Below are 24729 nucleotides of genomic sequence, written 5' to 3'. Positions count from 1 at the left end.
TACAAATGGGTGGAATTTTCTCATAACCGTCCAGAGATGGAACACAATGTGTTCTTCAGGTCTTAGCACTAAGTGTGGGATTGATTGGAACAGGAGATCTGGGGGATAAAATTTACCCCTTTTGCTTCGGCCTCCAGAGTTCCTATAGCAGCCATTGGCTAAACCACTGTTATACCATAAAGTCATGGAGACATACAGCACAGAAACAGGACCTTTAACACACTGATTCAAGGCGACCATTTACACTAATCCTACCTGAATCCCACGATCTCATCTACTCCTCCTGGATTCTACACCTCACCTGCACTGCACTTTAGCCCACTAACATGCATGGTTTCAGAATGCAGCAGGTAACTGGCGCTTCAAGAGGAAACCCACACAGTCACAGGGAGAACGTGCGAACTCCACACAGGCAGCACCCGAGGTCAGGATCAAACCCCCAGGGTCTCCGACATTGCAAAGTAGCTGCTCTGCTGGTGAGTCCTTGTGCCAAAACAGGAAACAGACCACAACAACCTTCAGCAAGAACCCAGCAGCTGAGTGTGTAGCTTCAGCTCACCCACGGGCCATTCAGCCCAGCAGCTATAAGCATCAATACTACCCATGCAAGCTCTCTCCCCAGTCTATTTCCTTGTTCTCATTCTGTCCTATGTTCATCTATTGCCTGACATTTGTGTTAAATCAATTTTTTTAAAAGTCAAGTTCATGTATGTTCATATGGCTAACGAAAGCATAGCACCACATTTCCACCCCTGGAGACTGAAGAGATGAAGGGAGTGAAGAGGAAACATTAATCCTTCAACCAGTACAAAGCTCAAGAAGTGTGCTGCAACCTCTTGAGGTCCCTGTTGATCATTGCAATCTCATCACAAAAAGACTTTGATTTAAGAGGCTTGTTAATGATCCCAGAACACCGCAAAGAGATTTAACAACAATGAGGCACTCTGCAGTGTTCAGAAGCCACTAACAAGGCTGTCACTGCTCTGAAAGAGAAATGCGACAATGACAAATGCAATCTATCTGTTAGATGTTGAAACACAGACATTGGCCAGCACTCCAGGGAGAACTCAAACAATAACAGAAAATGTTGGAGGCAGCAGCAGGTCAGACGACATCTTTGGAGACAGAAACAGTGTTATTGCTAAATGTTAAAAGTCCATCATCAAGAATTAGAGAATAGAATTATAGAAATGCACAGGATAGAAATGGGCTCTTAGGCCGAGCTCACCCATGACAACGGTGATATCTGTCTATGCTAATCTCGTTTGCCCACATTAGGCCCCTGTCCCGCCACTGTTCTTATCCAATTACAGTACCTTCTAAGCAATGTAATTGTTTCTACCTCCACAACTTCCTCCGGCAGCTCATTCCAAATCTTCACCAGCCCCTGTGTGGAAAAAGTTCTTTCAGATCTGCTTTAAACTTCTAATTTTGTAACCCCCTTTAAAATCACCTCTCAGCATCCTACAATAAGGTCAACCTATCAAAACACTTCTTATAACTACAGGCCTCCATTCCAGGCAACATCCTGGTGAATCTGTCCTGCACTCTCTCTATCGCTACCACATCGTTCCCATAGTGTGGCAAGCAGAATAGTACACAATACCTCAAGTGCAGTCTAACCAACTTTTTGTACAGTTGCAACATCCCAAATCTTATAAACAATGACTTGGCCTATGAAGGCAAGCATGTTGAATGCCCTCATCACCATCCTATCTACCTTAGTGGCCCCTTACAGGAAACTATGCAGTTGGACTCTCTGTACATCAACACTTTGAAGGTCCCTGCCATTTAGGATGATGGGTCTTCAACCTGAAAGGATAAATCTGTTTCTCTCTCCACAGGGGCTGCCTGGCCAGCTACATCCTTCCTGCATTTTCTGTTTTTTATTTCAGTTTTCCAGAACAGCAATTTTATCACCTCCGGGGAAACTCTCCCACACTTCTCTGAAATTATCACAACTAATTTAGAATACACAGGCTTCACATTTCATCTGAAAGAATAAACACAAGACATTCTGCAATTGCTGGGAATCCAGACTAACACACACAAAATGCTGAAGGAACTTAGCAGGTCAGGCAGCATCTATGCAGATGACTAAATAGTCGATGTTTCAGGCTGAGACCCTTCATCAAATCTTTAAACCTTTTCACAGATGCTACCTGGCCTACTAAGTTCCTCCAGCATTTTGTGTTCAACTGAAAGAAACCAGCTTTAGTGGACAGTGCTCCCTTAGTACTGGAGTTGAGAGTCAGTGGAGTTGAGGTACGCAGGATTTCCGAGAGCTACTCAATCAGATTCAGAGCCAGGGGTCTGAGTGATGCAGCCTAAATAACTTGGCCCGATTTCCAGAGCCAAGGTCCTTACTTAACTTAGAGAGCACAGACCTGTCCACAATGCTGGCAGCTTTGATCTTGTCGAGGATGATGACGTGCTTGTTATGATGCATTCCACTGGACAGCGATATCCCCAGTGGGCAGCCCGGAGTTTTGGTGATCTCCACAAGCAAAGGACCAGAAGCATTGATCACGGAATCTGAAAGACAGAATAGCCACTGCTATAACCACAGGACTGCCTCTCTCCAGGCACCCACACCAGGACCACTAGACTCAATAACAGTTACTTCCCTCAGGCAGTCAGACTGACCAACACCTCCACCCATTAAACCACCCCACCACCACTACTTACACATCACCTTGTGTCACTTTATGTACGTACAATCAGACAATGTATACAACAGTTACTTGTACATTGTGGTCTACAGGATTGCTTTGTATTTATAATTCTTGTGTTTTATTGTGTCATATATGCTTAGTGTGGTTTTTTTTATGCTGCATCAGATCCAGAGTAACAATTATTTTGTTCTTCTTTACACTTGCGTGCTGAAAAATGACAACAAGTAATCTTGAATCTTGAACCTTCAACTCCTTCCCAGTGCTGAAAATCAACACCAGTTCTGACAAAGAGTCCCATGCTTGAGGTGTCAGCTCTGCCTCTTCCCTCCACGGACACTGCCTGACATGCTGGGTTTTCCCAACGGTTTGGTTCCTAGTCAGTGCTCCCCATCTCACTGGTGAGGCACGATCTCCAACTTGTTGTTTTTTAAGTTTCATTTTTATTGTATTTTGAGATACAGCATAGTAACAGGCCCAATGAGCCCATGCCATCTAATTACACCCATGTGACCAATTAATCTACTCACCCGGATGTGGGAGGAAGCCAATTGGTCATGGGGAGGATGTACAGACAGCGGTGGAATTGAATCCGGGTCACTGTAATAGTGTTACACTAACCGCTACCCCACCATGTCCTGTGTTTTATTACCCACTTCAATGAGGCCTTACACATCCCTCCCAACTACTGATTCATGGGGTTCTCCTGAGCAATCTATTGCAAAATAATAAATTAATTTAATTCTCACGGCATCAGAGAATGATGGAGATACAGCAGTGAAACAGGCCCTTCAGCCCACTGAGTTCATGCTGACCATCAAGCACTCATTGACCCTAATATTACACTAACCTCATTGACATTCACCTCACATTCCTATCAAATCTCTTCAGAGTGAACCCAGATATGGAGCTCGTAATCCATCCATTCAGCACAGTTAGATGGACAGCCAAAGGGTTATACACTATGGAATCAGCTCTTCAACCCAAGAATCCAAGCCAACCAACAGCACCTATTTAGAAGGTTAAAACAATATAGCACAGGAACAGGACCTTCAGCCCAAGATACCATATCTCTGCTGAACATAATGCCAAATTAAACAAATCTTATCTGCCTGCACATGATCTATGTCTCTCAATGCCCTGCATATTCTATAAGCCAGTGCTGAAGCTATATACAGTAATTCTACATTACCCCCATTTTATTCTCCCCATAGAAAGGAGACACAGGACACTTCAGATGCCACAATCTGGAGCAACACACAAAGTACTGGAGGAACTCAGTGGGTTAGGCAACATCAAATGAAGACAATGGGCTGTCTGGTTTTGGGTCAAGACACTTTATATGGAAGGCTCTTCACCTGGAAAGTTGGAGGTCTGATGTCTGTGAGCCCATGAGTCAACTGTACACTGGAAGACCAGAGGTGGTCTGCACTGGGACGTTGGAGGAGAGGAGGAGAATGTGGTGTGTGTGTGTGTGTGTGTGTGTGTGTGTGTGTGTGTGTGTGTGTGTGTGTGTGTGTGTGTGTGTGGCTGCTCCCAGCACATCCTAAGGTTGTGATGGTTAGTAAAACAAACAACATATTTCACTGTATGTTTCGATGTACCTGCGATGAATAAATTAACTTGAATCTATAATACAAACTTCAAACAAAATGCAATGACTCAGCAGGTCAGGCATATTTATGGGGAGAAATGGATGGCTGACCTTTCAGGTTGAGACCATTCATCAGAAGGTCCCAGTGGCTACCTATTTCAATTCAACTTGTCATTCCTTGGTCTCTGGTACGGCCATGATGAAGTGAAACTCAGGTAGAAGAGCAACACCTCATATTCTGACTGAGTAGCCTAAACTTGATGGTATGAACAGGCAAGTTTACTTTTTCCCAGAGTATAGGTCCCTGGAATGCACTGTCTGGGGCCATAGTGAAGTCAAATATGATAGAGGCATTTAAGAGGCTCAGAGATAGGCACATAAATATACAGAGAATGGAGAGATTTGGCCGTGTCATATCCAATATTCAAAAGAATTTCAGGATGTATATTGTATACATTTCTCTGACATCAAATGTACCTGTTGAAACATATAATGTGGTCATTTTCAAATGGATATTTTTAACAGGTTAAGAGGGAATAAGATCACCTATAAAGAAAGTCATCAGCCTGCATCTCTCTGGCTGTCTTGAATGTACAAAGAATGAAACTGAGCTTTCCATTCCCAGTCAACTCAAAGTTTCCTCTCATGTTCATGGTTCAGTGGAAGCCCCTGTACCTCCAGCCCCTCAGAACTCCCATTGCATGCCAGAGTGGTTACTGAGAGAGTGGCACCATATTGAGGGTACCATCCTTCAAATGGGAAGGTCTAAAGGGTAAAATTCTAAAGGAATACGAGAACAAAAACATTTTACTTGGCGGATGCTCCCATTTTCAGTAACCAAACTCCAAGGCTGTTCAGCTCTACAATAGAAAGAGTGGAGTAACCGAGTGATGAGGTTCGACAGGCCACTGATCTCCCCTTGTCCTTGCCTCCTCCTCTGTAACCTGTTTCCCTCACATCCTGGCTCACAATTGATCAGGCCAAGACTCCATGCTGAGTGGCTGGACAATCCTCTTGTTTTTTCAGGATTATACAATGTACAGCTCAGCCATTATTCGCTGTGCAACCTTCAGCCAGGAGTCCCACCATGGGAATAATGTCATTCTCAACCTCTAAGTGGGAAGAAGACACCCCTGCCAGTGAGGCTCCATGCTCCTTACCCATGACGTTGACATCGTACTCAATCTGGTAGACAGCTTCCTGACCACACTGTCGCAGGATGTTCATGGCCTCTCCGTGACTGACATTTTGAAGTGGAATCCCATCCACACTCAGTAATCTGTCCCCAACCTTCAGCGTCCCCTCCCTGCAAACATACAGAAGGAAATATTAATCTTTCTGCACCGATTCCCTCTGTGTTCTCTAAGAGCACAAACTGGGGAGCGTTTGTACGTTGGGCTTTACAATTACAGGACCCAGAGCTACCTTGGGATTAGTTAGGCATCAGCCTCTAACCCACACTGCTGACTCACTTGTGAGTTAGCTGTCTTGTCCATCATGGCAACACACACTTCAGCTGTTCAGCTCTCAAGCCTTCACAACCAATCACCCATGACTCAAAATGACGGGCAGTAACAGCAGAACAACAATGGCCTGAAGACTGCTATGTATGTGTGGAGCTAGAACGACAGCAGTTTTATACGCGTTAACTCAATTAAATGTTCTAACCTTTATCTATAAGGGATGTAGGCTCAGTTGGTACTTTTAAACGCCAGTTCAAAAACAATTTATTTAACCTTGCTTTTAATTAACATCATTTTGTCTTTTATTTTTATGCTTGGACTTTATCCCACTATAAAGCATTTTGAACTGCATCATCTACATGAAAAATACTGTATAAATAAGTTATTATTACTGAGTCATGTTAGCCACGGCATATGCTGGGCAACTTTTAGCATGGGAGCGATGAACCGAGAATGGTGAGATGAAAACGTTGCGCTCAAAAATGAGCATGAGAAAGCGCCTTCTGCATATAGGAGGCCCAATCATTTCCCCGTGCAATAAACTAGCCATATGCACACTCGCCATATTCTCACTATCAATTTGATACAGTTCAAAGACGTTCTGTTCAAAAGCAATAAGGAACATGTGCTGTTGGATTGGTTTATTATTTTCACATGCACTGAAATATAGTGAAGAAATTTTGCTTATGTGCCATCCCGTCTGATCATTCCATATGTAATCACATCGAGGTAGCAGAAAGCAGGATGAAGTGTTATCGTTGTAGAGAAAGTGCAGTGCAGGTGAGAAATAAAGTGTAAAGTAATTCGGGAGATCAAGAACAAGAGAAAATCTGCAGATGCTGGAAATCAAAGTAATACACACAAAATGCTGGAGGAACATAGTGGGCCAGGCTGTATCTATAGAAAAGAGTACGGTCAATGTTTTGGGCCAAGGCCCTTCATTTGGACTCATGATGACGTGTCTTGGCTTGATACATCAACTGCTTACTTTATTCCATAGATGCTGCCTGGCCTGCTGGGTTCCTCCATTATTTTGTGTGCATTACTGGGAGATCAAGAGTACATCTTCTCATGTAGGAGAGATTTATGAATGCTTTAATTTGGCTCTTTTCATCCCTAATACTTGGAGATCCATCAGGTTACCTGTCAGCTGGTCCACCAAGCCTCACATGGGTCACCACCAGAGCACGGGACTTGTTCCAGTCTTCATGGGCTCCACCTGCAAAGCAACACTCATTTCCTCATTTCTTCCCTCAGTGAGACAGTTTCCTTCTCTTGCATCAGCTGTCCTCTGCCAGCAGCACAGTTAACAGCCTCTGCAGGTAGACAGAAAGGCATCACCTCCAAAGCTCCTCATAAACCTATTCTATCCAGGAACAGTGGCATGAGGGATCACAGGTACTCATGGAAAGGGAAGGAATCTCAGGACACGCAACAGAGATTCCACCATTATGATAGAGAAAGGCTAGGTTGAGGCCAAGATGGAGTCAATCTAGAGAGGAGATTTCTATTAGTAGAACAGGCTAGTCTCAGAATAATGGGATTCACTTTAGAACTAAGATGAGGAGGAATTTTTACAGCTAGAGAGCAGTCAGTGAATGGAATTCATTGCCATATAAGACTATTGAGGCCAAGTCATTGGATATGTTTAAGGCAGAGATTGATAGGTTCTTCATTCATTAAGGGGTTTAAGAGCTACAGGGAGAAGGCAGAAGTAAGGTGTTGAAAGGATTGAATAGCAGACCAGACTTGTTTGGCTAAATGGCCTAATTTTTCTTCTATATCTTATGGTGTTACAGTGTAAAACAGCAAGCATAATCTGCTACCTCAAGATAATATAAGACTTTGAATCTCTCCCATCATCTCTTTTGCAAAATAAGATTCTTATACAGGTCCTCTCCAGGTTACAAACTCCTGACTTGAAAATGGCCTGTGCACATAAATAGACGTTTGGGAGTCCAGTATGACTGACTTGCTGTCTGCAGCTAGCATCTTCTGCCGTGTGAGAACTCGGTTCTTTGTTCTGGTCACAAACAGTTCATAGCATCAGAACCTTGTCAGGACCTGTAGCAATATTTTAGTAACCACAAAGACTACCTTTGAACATCTAACATTAGCCATCATGCAATAGTTGCAAAGGAAAAAAAAATCACTCTTTCCAGTGTTTACAAACTCTTTTGTGTCTCACAAGGAAGTTTTTTTTTAACCTGCAACAGCTACATGGGGGAATTCTGTGGATTTACCTGCGGCGTTGTACAAGGCTTCTTATGTTCTGCCTGGGTCAGCGAACAAAGCCATGGAGAGTAAAAGGGCATGGATTGGTCTCTGAATCTGAACACCTTGGACCCAAATTACTCATGAATGACAGGATAATTTTGGCTTTAGGGTTAGGAGGCTGTGGGGCCAAGTCCCTCACTAGCCATTTGGACAATAGTCCACTACTGAGATCCTGCTGCAATGTCATAATTCCTACCCCCTCAGGTGAGACATGAGGCACAGAATAAAAGGACAACCATTTAAACCTGAAATGAGGAAGAATTTCTTTAGCCAGAAGGTGGTGAATCTATGGGATTCATTGCCACAGCTAGCCGTGGAGGCCAAATCACTGGGTGTATTTAAGGCAGAGATCGATAAGTTCTTGATCAGTAAGGAGATTAAGGGTCAAGGGGAGAAGGTGGGGCAATGGGCTTGAAAAAATATCAGGCAAGATTGAATGGCAGAACAGACTCAATGGGCTGAATGGCCTCTTATACTTGTGCCCAGACAATGCTTAATCACTACTACAAGAAGCTAGTGGGATCTTGCTTTGCAAAACACTGACTCCTGCATTTCTCATATCACAACAGCAAATGCACTGCTGAAGTAAGATACTGGCTGTAATATATTGATAGGTCCAGAGTACTGTCAAGATGCTGGTTAATAACTTTAAGTGCCACATCATAATGAAAACATTTTGTTCTGATCGCATGTCCTTACAACACCCTCTTAGTGGAGAGTTCTTGTAAAATAAGCGGGTTGTAGTCTAACCTGTAGTGAACAATGATTTACCATGCACTTGTAAATACCCAGACAGCTCGGACTAGATCATCACCAAACACAGGAGGAAGGAAAGGAAGAGGGAAAACATGGAGATAACAAAATGACGAACCCCTCATCACAAAGCCAAAGCTGTTGCCTTCTTTGTACAGTGAGATTTCGACAGTCTTTGGAATAATTCTTGAATTGTTTTCCGGAACTAGAACAAAAAATAAAATTTTGTTTAATACGCGCATTGAAGCAAGTGCCAAAATCTTCATCAAGCTGTTAAGGCTGTTCAACACCTCCACCCTTTAACTCACCCCCGTCATCCCCCACGATCACGACCTCCACAGGAGCCACTCCTTGCCAAGTCCCTCAGCACCCTTCATTCTCCCCCATGCACTGCCACTTCACACTTACACTGCGTACCTCATACCTACACCAACACAGTCACTGTCCCACTGTGCTTCCATGTGTCCTGCTGCTACCCAGGAGAGTTCCTCCTGTTGAGAGTCACTTTGTCGCTTTATCATTTCCTGTCAGAGTCACCCCATGTAGAGATACTCTTGCACCTAGCGTCACTTTGTGTGCTATACTACAATCAGACTATGTATATAAGCTGATTTTATGTTCTTGTGGCCACTCAGACAGTTACTTTGAGTTTTATGGGATTGCCTTTAGACTCCTAGACAGTATATTGTGCTTTTTTGGGTTCTGTTATTGTTTTCTTTATGCTTATTGTGTTTTTATGCTGCATCGGATCAGGAGTAACAATCATTTCACACTCTTGTACTGAAGAACAGCAATAAACAATCTTGAATCGAAGTCAGGAGCTACAGTACACATCCCAGTGGAGTGTTAATTGATCCTCAGTCAATGCCGATTATTGTAGCAAGTCACAGTGGTTTCCATACACAACAGGGTGCGGATACTGGAGGCCTTTTCTTTAGAGACAGTACAGGCAGCTTCCTACTTATTTGACCCTAGCCTGATTATAGGACAATTTAAATTGACCAATTAACTGACTAACCAGTATGTCTTTAGAATGAAGGAGGAAACCGTAGCACCTAGAGGGAACCAACACGCTTACTGGAAGGATATACGAACTAATTAAAAGATGATATTGGAAATGAGCTGTGACATCACCAAGCTGTAGTAGCATCAAGCTAACCACTATACTATTGTGTCGCTTGTACTCCTTCTCCTCTCCCCACCCTCTGCCTCTGCTTTTGCTGAATTCCTTGCGAGTCCTGATGAAGTGACTCGGCCTGAAACATCAACTGTTTATCCTCCTCCATGGATGCCATCTGACCTGCTGAGCTCATCCAGCATTTTGTGTTTGTTAACTAGAGCAATACAAAATGTGCTGGAAGAACTCATCGAATCAGGCAGTATCTGTGGAAGAAAATGGACATTTGATGTTTCAGGACGACACCTTGCTTTAGTCCAGATAAAGGGTCTTGACCTTAAATGTTGACTGTCCACTTCCCTCCACAGATGCTGCCTGATCTACAGTGTTTTGGATGTTACATTTCCCCTACCCGAGTATCAGAAAGGAATAAAATAGCCAAGGCCCTCAGTTAATTGTGTTAATGAATGCTCAGTGACTCAGGTTGCAAGTGCACGTGATAAAGTGCAAGGCAAACTGAAAAATCTTAAGGTGGATAAGTCACCTGGACCAGATAGACTACATCCCAGAGTCCTGAGAGAAGTTGCTGAAGAGATAACGGATGCATTGGTCATGATCTTTCAAAAATCACTTGATTCTGGGATGGTCCCAGGGGACTGGAAGATTGCAAAAGTCACTCCACTCTTTAAGAAGGGAGGAAGGCAAAAGAAAGGAAATTATAGGCAGATTAGCCTAACGTCAGTGGTTGGGAAAGTGTTGGAGGCCATTACTAAGGATGAGATTTCGGGGTACTTGGAAGCTAATGATAAAACAAGTCAAAGTCAGCGTGGCTGTTATGGTTCTTTCAGGAAGTTACAAGCAGGGTGGACAAAGGTGAGGCAGTGGATGTCATTTACTTAGATTTTCAGAAGGCATTTGATAAGGTGCCTGACGTGAAGCTGCTTAACAAGATAAAATCCTATGGTGTTACAGGAAAGATACTGGCATGGATAGAGGAATGCCTGACAGGCAGGAGGCAATGAGTGGGAATAAAGGAGGCCTTTTCTGGTTGGCTGCCGGTGACTAGTTGTGTTCCTCAGGGATCAGTATTGGGACCGCTACTTTTCACAGTTTGTCAATGATTTGGATAATGGAATTGATGGCTTTGTGGCAAAGATTGAGGATGACACAAAGATAGGTGGAGGGGTAGGTAGTGGTGAGGAAGCAATGCAATTGTAACAGGACTTAGACAAATTGGAAGAATGGGCAGAAGAAGTGGCAGATGGAATACAGTGTTGGGAAATGTATGATAATGCATTTTGGTAAAAGAAAAATAGTGTAGACTATTATCTAAATGGAGAGAAGATTCAAACATCAGAGGTGCAAAGAGACTTAGGAGTCCTTGTGCAAGACTCCCAGAAGGTTAATTCACAGGTTGAGTCTATAGTAAAGAAGGCAAATGCAATGTTGGCATTTATTTCAAGGGGAATAGAATTAAAAACAAGGAGATAATCCCAAAGCTTCATAAGACACTAGTCTGGCTGCGCTTGGAGTATTATGAACAGTTTTGGGCCCCTTATCTCAGAAAAGATGTATTGTCATTGAGGAGAGTCACAAGTTCACAAGGATGATTCTGGGAATGTAGGGTTTAACATATGAGGAGCATCTGGTAGCTATGGGCTTGTATTCATTGGAATTTAGAAGAATGCATGGGGATCTCATTGAAACCTACTAGATGTTGAGAGGACTAGATAAGGTGTATGTGGATGGGATGTTTCCTCTGGTGGGGGTATCCAGAACTAGAGGCCACAGCCTCAAAACTGAGGGGCAACCTTTCAGAACAGAAGTAAAGAGGAACTGTTTTATCCAAAGAGTGGTGAACCTGCAGAATGCTCTGCCACAGAATATGGTGGAGGCCAAGTCCATGGGTATATTTAAAGCAGAAGTTGATAGATTCCTGATTGGTTAGGGAATCAAGAGATATGGTGAGAGGGCAGGTGTATGGAGTTGAATGGGACCTGGGATCAGACATGATGAAATGGTGGAGAAGATTTGATGGACTGAATGGCCTAATTATGCTCCTCTCTTATGGTCATATAAAGTTAAGACCAGGCCAGACTTGCTATTGCAGATAAAATAATCCCCACCAATGAGCTCATCTACAAGAGGCAATGTCTTATGAAAATGACATCCATCAGGAACACATCATCCAGGTTATGCCCTCTTCTCGATGCTGCCATCAGATAAGAGGAGTATGAAGACCCACACCTTAAGGTTGAACGACAGCTTCTTCCCAACCACCATCAGGTTCTCAGGTTCTTGAACTGACCTGGAAAACCATTACACTGACTCTGACTGTATTTCTCTTTCTTCTCTCTCTCTCTCTCTCTCTCTCTCTCTCTCTCTCTCTCTCTCTCTCTCTCTCTCTCTCTCTCCCCCCCCGCCCCCCCCCCACCACCACCACCAAAAATGTCATTGTTACTGGAGATTCTGTAGATGCTGGAAATCCAGAGAAACACACACAAAATACTGGAGGAACTCAGCAGGTCAAGCAGCATCTATGGAAGGGAATAAACGGTTGATATTTTGGGCCGATACCCTTCACCATCTGAATGAAGGGTCTTTGCCCGAAACATCAACTCTTTATTTCTCTCTGTGGATGTTGCCTCTCTTGCTGAGTCCCTGCAGCGTTTTGTGTGTGCGACTAGTGTCATTGTGTTTATTCTGTTGTTGAGTTATGTGGAATCCTGTTAATTTAAGTTGATACAATTTCGGTTTGTCATGTTTGTAATGTACTGCTGCTCAAAGAGCTAATTTTCAAGCATGTGGATCCAGTATACATAAGACTATGATATTAAAATGGAACTGGAAGCTGCTTGGCAACCCACGGTCATGGCTGAGAACATTAAGTGTGATGGACCAGAGGTTGGTCAACACTCAAGGAACGGAGTCCAGCTTTTCCAAGGAAGTTGAAAGAAGAGAGAGTTATGGCATTGTACCTGAACTCACTGCAGTTTAGAAAACTGAGGGGGGATCACATTAAAACCCTTCGAATATCGAGAGGCTGAGATACAGTAGACATGGAAAAGATTTTTCCAATAGTGGGGGAGTCCAGGGCCAGAACACCCGGCCTCAGAATAGAAGGACGTCCCTTTAGAACAAAGATGAAGAGGAATATATTTAGCCAGAGGTAAGTGAATCTGTGGAATTCATTGCCACAAACAGTTGTGGAGGACAAGTCATTGGATACATTTAAAGCAGAAGTTGATCAGCTCTTGATTAGTAAAGGTATGAAAGGTTATGGGTAGAAGGAAGAAGAGTGGGGTTGAGAGGGATAAGAAATCAGCCATGATGGAATGGCAGAGAAGTCTCAATGGGATGGATGGCCTAATTTTGCTCCCATGTCATATCTCATGAAAATGGACCCTTCGGTCACCAGGTTCAGTCTGACCATCAAGTCTTACTGTCTCACATAAACACACGCCTCACATTTTATGTTAACCAGTCTTCCCTAGTGGCCATGCCTCTCGGGAACTTGTGTTAATATTATTTTGAAACTCTACGTGCTGCATCGTAACTATATTTTCTGTGCGTGGCTAAATGTATTCTGTTTTGCATTTTGGTCCCAGAGGAATGATGTTAATGACAATAAACTTGAATTTGAACTTGAGCTTGAAGTGTTGTTCTCTCCACACTCCCATCAGCTAACTGACAGGTTCAACATGCTAAGGCCAATTTGAAGCAGCCATTTTCCTACGAACCCATATCTTTGGAATGTGGGAGGAAAGCAGAGCACCTCCGAGAAACACGACAGTCGTATGGAAAACATGCAAACTCCACACAGTCAACACCAGAACTCAGGACTGAACCAGGGGTCCCTCAGCTTGTGAATTAGCAGCTCTGCTAATGGTGTCACTCTGCTGCTCTGTATTACATAATGTTGCAAGAAAGGTCACTCTGTTCAAACTGTCCAATTTAGTTTTAACTATGATGTGAAAAATAGCCCCAATCTCTTCTGCCTACTTCGCTCTCTTCAGTCCCTTCCCTTTCAATCCATATCTGCCCAGTCTAATTTGGAAAGCTGACAGCCACGAAATTTGTTTCAAGGCAAAGCAATAAACATGCTATACAGCCACGATTGTACATTGTACTTCACACACTAAATTTCCTTCCAATGATCATTGAATCAAAGCGTAAACGCACAGCTGCTGATATTGATCAATTACTTCACAGACATTATTTCTGGTTTGACCACTTATCCAGGGAATGAACTACACAACCACAAAGCTCCGATAGCGGTGCCCTCCTCTTCTCTCTATTCCAAGTCTCTTCCTTCGACCTTGCATCAATAATCTCTCTTCTGAGGCCCCTTAACAACTAGCAACAGGCTGCTTTTATCTACTTAGCCGATCGATAATTCCTTCACTTGCAGCATCCTAGGACCTACAGTGATCCAGTGTAAAAAGACCCCATTTTTAAAAATAATTTCTTCATGTTTATGTTCTTTTCTACCAGGAAGTATCCTACTGAATTCAAAATGCTGTAAAGGTAAAACTCTGTACCAAGTTCAAACCTTTCTCCTTTATTATGTAATGAATAATTAAGAACTGTCAATCCAATCCTTCCCGTAAATCAAGAACTGTCCAAGCCTTTCATGCATGGCTCAGACTTGTGTTACACTTTCAGTAACCACTCAGTGGCCACTTTATTAGGTACACCTGTTATCTGCTTGTTAATGCAAATATCTAATCAGCCAATCATGTGGCAGAACTCAATGTATAAAAGCATGTAGGCATGGTCAGAGTGGAGAGGAAATATGGTCTTTGACTTTGACAGTGGAATGATTGTTGTCAGTTGGGGTGGTTTGAGGATCTCAGAAACTGCTAATCTCGGAGGATCTTTACTTACAGCAGTCTCTAGAGTTTACAAAGAATGGTGCGAGAAACGCAAAAAAACACTCAGCGGGCAGCAGTTCTGTGAGTGAAAGCAGGTCAAAGATAATCAGAAGAGGATGGCTAGAGTGGTTCAAGCTGACGGGAAGGAGATAGTGACTCAAATAACCACGTATTACAACGGTGGTACAGAGAGGAGCATCTCTGCACACAAATCACATCAAACATTGAAATAGATGGGCTACAGCAGGAGGTACCTAATAAAGTGGTCACTGAGAGTATGACAGTAGATTCTCACTCAGATGTGATTCCTGACCAGGAAATGATGACATTGACCTCACAGGACTTCAGCTGCAATGCCCCATTTACAGACTGCTCAGTACAATCCTCACTGATTTAATTTGATATGATGAAAAATGAAAAAAAATCATAAATTAAAATTAAATGAAACACAATTTTTACAAGAAAGAACAAGAACACTATTAGAGCAAAAGAAGTCAATTATAGTGTGAAATCGTTTCGATGTACATGATTTGATGTTTTGATGCAAATGTGACAAAAAAGTCAATTTTAGTGCAAAGTAGTTTCGATGTTTCGATGCGAATGTGACAAATAAAGCTAACGCTAAGCTAAGCAAAGTATGACCCATGGGCATTATTCTGTACAAAGCAATCCTCAGTTTTCTGCAAGGCAGCTGAGAACGGGCTGAAGATTTCTGCTTTTCAAAACTCCTTAGCTCAGAAAAATTGACTTCCTGATCTCTGAAAGAATCTCTGCTCCTTTAGATATTTGTACATAAGGCCATAAAGCCATAAAATATAGGAGCAGAATTATCCCACTTGGCCCATTGAGTCTGCTCCGCCATTTCATCAGGGCTGATCCATTTTCTCTCTCAGCCCCAGCCTTCTCCCTACATCCCTCCTTGCCCTGATTAATCAAGATTCTATCAACCTCTGTCTTAAATATACCCAATGACATGAGCCTCAGGTCATTGCTAAAGTCATAAAGTTAAGTTGAGTTGATCTTTAAAGTTGAGTTGATCTTTAAGAAGAGAGAGAGGCAAGAGAAAGACAATTACAGGCCAGTTAGCCTGACTTCAGTGATTGAGAAGATGTTAGGGTCCATTATTAAGGATGAGGCTTCCGGATACTTGGAGGTGCATGATAAAGTAGGCCAAAATCAGCATAGTTTCATTAAGGGGGAATCTTGTCTGACAAATCTGTTGGAGTTCTTTGAGGAAATAACAGGTATGATCGACAAAGGAGAGACAGTGGATATTGTTTACTTGGATTTTCAAAAGGCCTTTGATAAGGTGCTGCACGTGAGGCTTCTTAACAAGATAAGAGCCCATGATATTACAGGAAAGATTCGGGCATGAATAGGCGATTGGATGACTGGCAAGAGGCTAAGAGTGGGAGTAAAAGGGCCTATTGTAGTTGACTCTGGTGACTAGCGGTGCTTCGCAGGGGCCAGTATTGGGATCACTTCTTTTCCTGTTCTACGTCAACAATTTGGATGACAGAATTGATGAGTTTGTGGCCAAGTTTGTGGTTGATACAAAGATAGGTGGAGGGGCAGGTAGTGTTGAGGACCAGGGAGTCTGCAGAAGGACTTGGATAGATTGGGAAGTTAAGTGGGTTGTAAAGAAGGCAAATGCATGGTTAACTTTCCATTTGAGAGGACTGGAATATAAGAGCAAGGATGTAATGCTGAGGCTTTATAAGGCATCGGTCGGACCGCACTTGGAGTATTGTGAGCAGTTCTGGTCCCCTTATCTTAGAAAAGATGTGCTGGCATTGGAGATGGTCCAGAGGAGGTTCACAAGACTTATGTATGAGGATTATTTGATGGCTCTGGGCCTGTACTTGCTGGAGTTTAGAACAACGTGGGGGGATCTCATTGAAACCTATCAAATATTGAAAGGTCTAAATAGAGTGGATGTGGAGAGGATGCTTCCTATCATGGGGGCGTCTAGGACCAGAGGGCACAGCCTCTGAATAGAGGGATGTCCATTGAGAACAGAGACGAGGAGGAATTTCCTTAGCCAGTGGGTGGTGAGTCTGTGGAATTCATTGCCACACAAGGCTGTGGAGGCCAAGTCATTGAGTACACTATAGTTAAAATAGAGGTTGGTACGTTTTTGATTAGTCGGGGCATCAAAGGTTTCAGGAGAAGGCAGAAGAATGGGATTGAGAGGGGTAATAAGTCAACCATGAAGGAATGGGCCAAATAGCCTAATTCTGCGCCTATGTTTTATGGTCTTGAGGTCTTAATTATCACATACACAATTCCATGCAATAAAAATTGGAGCATAACATTCTCAAGAAAAACACAAATTATACACATTTTTAACAACACAGAAGATGATTAGAACAAAATGAGTCAATTTTATTGCCAAGGTAGTCAGAGTGTTGTTATACTATACTGATTAGGGTTTTGCCAATTGAAGAAGAGAATGACTGAAGGGAAGTAGCTGTTCTTGAACCTAGTGGTGTGGGAGTTTATGCTTCTGCCCCCACTGCCCAATATTAGTTGCTAAAAGATGGTATGGTGCAGTGGTGCGGACCTTTGATGATGGATGGTGCCTTCCTGAGGCAGCACCTTACGTAGGTACCACCGATGGTTGGGTGGGATGTACCTGCGATATACCCAGACCATAATCCAGAGTCTGCTCATTCTCCAGACCAACTTCATGAGCACAAATCCCATGCTTCCATTCTTTTGGTGCCTCCAGAGCAGACCTCAAGTATTTCCCAGAGCAATCAACATGAATACACGGACACACAGAGAGGGATCTGTGAGTAACAAGGGCATAATGTAAAGCCCCTTCCGCAATGCCCACCAAGCACTCCCGAGTTGGCTTCAGCACGGGTTACCAGCACTGAAGTAATATCAACAGTCACAAAATAGTCAGCCAGGCATCAGCACATTATCTGTTGGAGACAATGCTGACTGAGATGTTCCTGCAGGAAGTGAGTGTGAACATTGTCAGTCAATCCCTGGTCAGCAGGAGCCAGGTAATTAAACTGCCAATTTCATGTCAATTCATGCTGGGTCAGTCTTCTCAATGAAGACTAGCTTGTGAAATAGAAGACAGTCAGTTAGAGGAGTCAAAACTAAATACTGGCAGCTGCCTTTGAGTGGAAGAACTCTTCCATTACTGGTCTCTGTGTGTATTACATGTGGTTTAGACTCGCTGAAAGAAGGGGATGTTCGTTCATCCCAACAACATGATCACAAGCCAATTTTTCAAAACCAGTGAAACAAAGGAGAAGGGTACTTTGGACGCCTATGGCCTGGAATGGTAGAGCTAGCACTGACCTGCAAGAGAATGATAGCCCAGAGTGGTTGGAGAGATTCTTACCTATCGGAGGAAGCTCGTATTCCACCTCAAGGACCACTCGCTCTCCCACGTTCTTCAGTAGACTGATGATCTCATCGTGCCGCAGTTTGGTCAGGTTGATCCCATTGACAGACTTGATGTAATCTCCAATGTTTAACTGGTCACTCCTACAAGGAGGAAGAAGATCAAATACTATTAAATACATTAGGCTGGGTGAAAAAAATTAAAGGATTCATTCCTGTTTCTGTGGTGTGTAATGCCATGCCAAGGGCTGTTCACTGGCAACTTTTAATCTGGGTCAGTTTTCATCTTCAACCAACCAATCCAATTCTTAAACAGTCTATTTGGGGGGCAGTTCTCCTTATGGAGAAAGTAGCCACTGCCCTCATAGCAAACCTTTGAGATGTGTTATCAGCTTTGGTAAACTCAATTTAAAATAATGACAGTGTTTAACATCTGTCAGGCATTCTCTACTGACACCACAAGCCTCCCAGGGCCCTGTAGCATTTAGGCATGGAATGAGTCTGTGCATAAATACTTCATGTGGACTGTACTTGGGACTATTCATTCTGTCAATAAGAAGTGGAGAATCTACAGCTCATTCTGTCTCAGAGGAACACTGAGTGAAATAATTAAACCTACGCTGTAGGCCATCAGTAAACAAGGCCTGGAACAGTTCTTTAGTCCGCTCTGTGGGTCAGAATTGACTGCAGACAGACACTCACAGAGAGCAGGAATACAAACCGTTCCTTTCTATCAAATTGATTAACCTGTCTCGTGATGCACAGACATGTATGATATATACATTCTTTCTTTGGAAATGCCAAGAGATTTTATTGAAAGACAATTATGAAGTCCATTAAAGGGATAATCTGATGCTACAGGTCTTCAGGAATGTCAAAGCACTAATATAAGAATAATCTTCCACTTAATAACTCCCTTACAACCTCAGGACTTCCCATTTGTAGACAATTAACTTTGTTGGAGGTTGTAATGGAACTGAACAAATTAGCTAATTTGCACACTGAAAGTGGTACAGGCATGTGACCAGATCAACGGATGTAGTTATTGATGGAAGAAGGGATGACTATTGGTTAACGGGCAAACAAGAGAAAATCTGCAGATGCTGGAAATCCAAGTAACACACACAAAATTCTGGAGGAACTGAGCAAGCCAGGCAGTATCTATGGAAACAAGTGCAGTCAGAGTGGTTAACTGGTCTAGTTTTCAGCGGGGTGATGGAACATTCAGAGAGCGGGGTGTCATCTGAATGGCTGCATATCTGACAGTGCAGCACTCTCCCTGTACTGTCAGCCCATACAGTGGGTTCAGCGTCCTGGAATGGAGCGTGAATCTGGGGGTCACTCAGCCACGGCCTATCCCAGCACTTGTGAGGGGGAGGCCAGGACACAGGAGTGGCTAAACTTTCAGAATGGAATTTTACTCACTTCACTGGATGTTTGATCATTGATAGGGTCTGCTGATCTTGTCTGGGTTAGCTGTTCTCTCAAACAGAGAGGGGGACTCACTGGTTTCAGTGGAGTAGCAGGGAGGTAAAAATCAGTTTGATTTTGACACAGCTACTTGCCACTCTCTGCAGAGGTGTTTGTAGGACACGGCAGCGAGTGCAGGCATCACTTTGAAATTCAATCAGGCCATAGATTTTCTGCACCTCAGCTCCATTCCCAATGGTTTATGACTGGACTAGCAGTGATGCCTCTGGCAATGTCTTAGCGATACTTGGTAATGTTCAGACAGAAAAAATGATCACTGCACAAAGATACCAAGCCCTGTTGGTATACAGTATGTATACTTGGTGGAAGACAAGGTGCAGGAGGGACAGTGAAGAAGGTTACAACAGGATGTTGATCAACTGAGAAAACGGGCAAAGAAATGGAAGATGGGATCTAACACAAATATGAGTGGGGTGGTGGGGCTAAATCAGAGTGGGACATACACAGTGAATCACAGGGGCCCCGGGGGATATAACTAAATAGAGAGACCTTAGGCTGCAAGTATTTGTGGTGAGAAAGCAGAAAGACAGGTAGACAGTTAGGCAGAAGAAAATGGATGGTATGCTTGCCTTCACTGAGTTCTGAATCAGGACATCATACGACAATTGCACAAAGCAATAGTTAGACCACATTTGGCAGTTCTGGTTGCCTTACAATAGCAGGGATGTGATTGGTCTTTGGAGGGCACAGAAAAGCTTCTCAAAGATGTTGCCTGGACTGGAGGATTTGAGTCATAAAGGGACACTGAATAGGCCGCGACTGTTTTCCCTGCAGTGGAGGAGGTAGAGAGGTTACCAGTTGGAGATTTATAAAATCCAGGATAGGGAAGACAGAATTGGTACCAAAAAGTCTGAGAGCAGCATGGAATCACCTGTTCCTCTGGGAATTTCTGTTTCACCTCTATTTATTCTGGATTATCATCTTCCATCATTCTCCTTCCCTTCATATCATGGGACACCATTCTTCCAATTGTACAGTTCCACCTCATCTCTACTCTCATGGCTCCTAGTAACTCTCTTTCCACTCTCCACAGGACAGCCCTCACCCCAGAACCCATTCTCCCCAGGACGTTCCTCCCCTGAACCCTCTCTCCCCAGGGTATCTCACTCCCAGGAACCCACTCTCCCAAAACCATTGCTCCCCCAGGAGACAACTCGCCCTGGAACACTTCTCCCACCTCTACCAATGTTCCTACTTCCCAAGACTTGGCATTGGGTTTGCGAGTGCCATGTCAGTGGCAAGTTCACTTGCCCCCAATTCAAGAGCTTGTGGGTTCTCGAGTCCTGTCTCAGTCACACGACCAAGATATTCCAGCCTGGGGTACCTCTGCACTCATAATAGAGTGCTGCACTGCCAAAGGTAAATTGTCTGAATGATACATGAAAGGGAGGCCCTCTATTGATTGTGCATTCAGAGAAGAGCAGGAGATTCTCACACCACCTTCCAATACCTCCAGACGATAACCCCCCTCACCAGCACCGAAATGTATGTCAACTGGTCATTGGAGGGAAAAACAACAGACAGAGGTGCAAATGATCCCAGAAATGAATGGGTTAATGTATGAGGAGTGCTTGATGGCTCCGCACCTATGCTCACTGGAATGAGGGGGGAACCTCACTGAAACCTATCGAACATTGAAAGGCCTAGATAGAGTGAACGTGAAGAGCATGTTTCCTATAGTGGAGGGTCCAGGACCAGAGGGCACAGCCTCAGAATAGAGGGATACTCCTTTAGAACAGAGATGAGGACGAATTCCTTTAACCAGAGGATGGTGAATCTGTGGAATTCATTGCCAAGGACAGCTGTGGAGGCGAAGTCTTTGGGTATATTTAAAGCGGAGGTTGATAGGTTTTTGATTAGTCGGGGCATCAAAGGTTGTGGGGAGAAGGCAGGAGAATGGGGTTGAGAGAGAAAATAAATCGGGCATGATGGAATGGCTGGAAAACAAATCAGCCCTGGTTGAATAACAGAACAGACTCAATGGGCTGAATGGCCTAATTCTGCTCCTATGTCTTATGGTCTTTTGACAACAAACAAACTGCTGGAGGAATTCAGAGGATCAGGCAGCATTTGTGGAGAGAAAGGGACAGTCGAGAGCCTTCACCTAGCCCGGAGCAGTCAGCAATGGAGTGAGAGTTTGAAATGATGATGCTGTGGCTCAGGAAGCCCTACAATGTGGGGTGAAGTTCTTACCACATCAACACAGCCACAGACCAGAACCAGTGGTGATAAAGGAGTACGTCAGAGCCCATGCCTTACCTGGCAGCCAGTCCTCCAGGCCGTAGGTTTGACACTCGTGGCTTGCCGTCTTTATCAGTCCCACCAGATATCGTCAGGCCTAGGGTGCAGCCTTCCTTCTTGATGAGCTCCACCACTGTCAGCCCCCTCTGCTCCTCTGTCACAGAGACACAAGGGTGAAATACTGTCCCATTCTCTGATGGATTCACCAAGGAAGTTGTCAGCACTGGGCTCCGCTGGCAGAGCTGCTGCTTTGACCCAGGGCTGATTGCGTGGAGCTTGGCATGCGCTCCCTGTGGCAGTGTAAGCTTCCTCCAGGGGGCATTGATTCCCTCCCATATCCCAGAGTCGTGTGGGTTGTGGGAGGGGGTTAAATGACCACTGTGAATTGCCTCAAATGTGTGTGGCTGAGTGGCAAAATCTGGGTGGATTTGATGAGGAAATATTGGGAAAATACAATGGGATTCATGTGTGGCTTAGTGTAAATGGGTACTTGATGGTCACAGGGGCTCAGTGGGCCGAATGGCCTGTTTCTGTACTTATGAATCTATTACTCTTTGTCATTGGGATCCTTTCAGCCAATTGTTTGAAACCACTGCACAATTAATCCACAGCATTGTAAAGATTAAATCTGATTCAGAAATGAGTTGCTTGCATTAGCAACCAACTGGGGGCAGCCCACGAGTACCGTCACATATTCCTGCATCGACATGGCATGCCCCCAATACTTGGTAGAACTCAAAACACAACAAAACAGAGAATACGAAACAACAAAGCAACAACAACAAAGCAACAACAGCAAACCAAGCCATGTTTCTCCCTGCCACCCAAAACACACATCCACGGTCCTCTAATCCCAAGACTGGCTGTTTTCCCCCCAGACAGTGGATTTGCAGACACTGGGTCTCAACATGTCCAGCAGACTCACAGATATTTGCAGACTTAGGGCTCCAGCCTTCAGGCCTCGATCCAGACCCCTGAATGGCCTTCGGGCCTTGACCTGGACCCCCAATCGACCTTCAGGTCTCGATCCGGACCCCCAATCAGACTTCGGGCCTCTATCCAGATCCCCGATCGACCTTTGGGCTTCAATGTAGATCCCCAATCGACTTTTGGGCTCTGATTTTTGTTATCGACCCAGGACTCACAGATGTCGGTGAATGAGAAACCTGGAGGAGGGCCCGAATGCCAGGCCTCGAAATGCAGTCTTGCCTTTTGAACGTTGCAGCAGGAACTGCTTCCACAACCTTTTCGGTCATTGAACTCCAGGTCATACCCAACCTGGGTTAAAATATAAATCTCTGCTCCTCCAGATCATACATGGAGTGTCAGAGTTCAGAGTTCAATTCTGGTGTCCTCGGTAAGATTTCATTCCCTGCAGAATACATGGATTTTCTCCGGGTGCTCCAGCTTCCACCCACGGCCCAAATACATACCGGTTAGAAGGTTAATTAGTCATTGTAAATTGTCCTGTGATTAGACTAGTGCTAAATAGTTGGGTTTCTGGGTGGAGTGGCTTGTTGGGCAAGAAGGGCCGGTTCCACATTGTATCTCTAAATAAAAATTAATATAAATAAAATCTGTTTGTTTCTCCAGAGAAGTTCCATATCGACACCATAAGTCCAGAGGCCCACTGCCGAAGAAGCTCAATGGTGTGTAGAGTTAACGTGACCCAAAATGAACTATTCCTTGCCCGTCCACCTCCCTTCCAAATCAAATGACAAGAGCAGTGATTCGGGCTGATCTAGCTGCATTCTGCAGACGCGCTCCCCATAGCTGGAGAGGAGGACAATCATTGGCAATTCTGCATTTCTTTATTTATATATAATCCTTTATTTTTATGTACTTCTTTATTATTGTTGCATGTTGCTGTTTTTGGTGCACGTCGTGCCAAAACACCATAACGTTCCTATGTTGTTTTGAGGTGACAGACTGGCAGGCACTCTGTGAGCCACATGGAGAGGATATTGATGGGCTCACAGAGTGCATCACTGATTACATCAACTTCTGTGTGGACTGCAATGTTCCGACAAGAACTGTCCTTTGTTATTCAAATAACAAGCCATGGGTGACAAAGGACATTAAGGACATCCTGAACGCTAAAAAGAGGGCGTTTAGAGATGGAAATAGGGAGGAGCTGAGGGCAATACAGAGGGACCTGAAAGCCAGGATCAGGGAGGCTAAAGACAGGTACAGGAGGAAGCTTGAGTGGAAACTCCAGCAGAACAACATGAGAGAGGTCTGGAGGGGGATGAGGACCATCATTGGGTTCCGGCAAACTAGCAACAGAGGAGCTGAAGGCAGTGTGGACAGGGCCAACGAACTTAACCTGTTCTTTAACAGATTTGACATTGTGGCTCCTGCCCATCCCCCACATGAGCCATCTGTTGTCGGCCCCCAACCAACACATATTCCACTCTCCCCTCCTACCCCTCCTCACAGTCCCCCACCTTGCTCTCATGACTATACCCCTTCCCCACACGAAACCACCATGGTGGGCTTCACAGCTGAACAGGTGAGAAGACAGTTGAAATGTCTCAACCCAAGCAAGGTTGCAGGCCCAGATGGTGTCAGTACCAGGGTGCTCAAAGCCTGTGCCCCTCAGCTATGTGGATTACTTCGCCATGTATTCAACCTGAGCCTGAGGCTCCGGAGGGTTCCTGTACTGTGGAAGACGTCCTGCCTCGTCCCTGTGCCGAAGACGCCGCGCCCCAGCAGCATCAATGACTACAGACCGGTGCCATTGACCTCCCACATCATGAAGACCCTGGACAGACTTGTTCTGGAGCTGCTCCGGCCTATGGTTAGGCCACACTTAGATCCCCTCCAGTTCGCCTACCAGCCCCGACTAGGAGTTGAGGATGCCATCGTCTACCTGCTGATCCGT

General features: G+C 44.3%; 1 protein-coding gene across 1 annotated transcript in view; it reads right to left on the bottom strand.

The window, feature by feature from the left end:
- grip2b (glutamate receptor interacting protein 2b) overlaps window positions 1-24729 on the bottom strand; it is a 157644-nt gene that overhangs the window by 121705 nt on the left and 11210 nt on the right. Inside the window, exons 3-8 of the mRNA XM_072280078.1 lie at window positions 21864-21999; window positions 18112-18257; window positions 8878-8964; window positions 6873-6948; window positions 5427-5572; window positions 2388-2535 (exon numbers count right to left, since the gene is read on the bottom strand). Coding sequence (XP_072136179.1) covers window positions 2388-2535; window positions 5427-5572; window positions 6873-6948; window positions 8878-8964; window positions 18112-18257; window positions 21864-21999 — 739 coding nt within the window. The remainder of the gene's footprint in view (window positions 1-2387; window positions 2536-5426; window positions 5573-6872; window positions 6949-8877; window positions 8965-18111; window positions 18258-21863; window positions 22000-24729) is intronic.

This window comes from Mobula birostris, chromosome 16 (genome assembly GCF_030028105.1).
Source record: "Mobula birostris isolate sMobBir1 chromosome 16, sMobBir1.hap1, whole genome shotgun sequence".
In the NCBI taxonomy this organism is placed as follows: domain Eukaryota; kingdom Metazoa; phylum Chordata; class Chondrichthyes; order Myliobatiformes; family Myliobatidae; genus Mobula; species Mobula birostris.
Note: the sequence above shows the minus strand (reverse complement) of the source record. Positions and strands in the feature narration are given on the sequence as shown.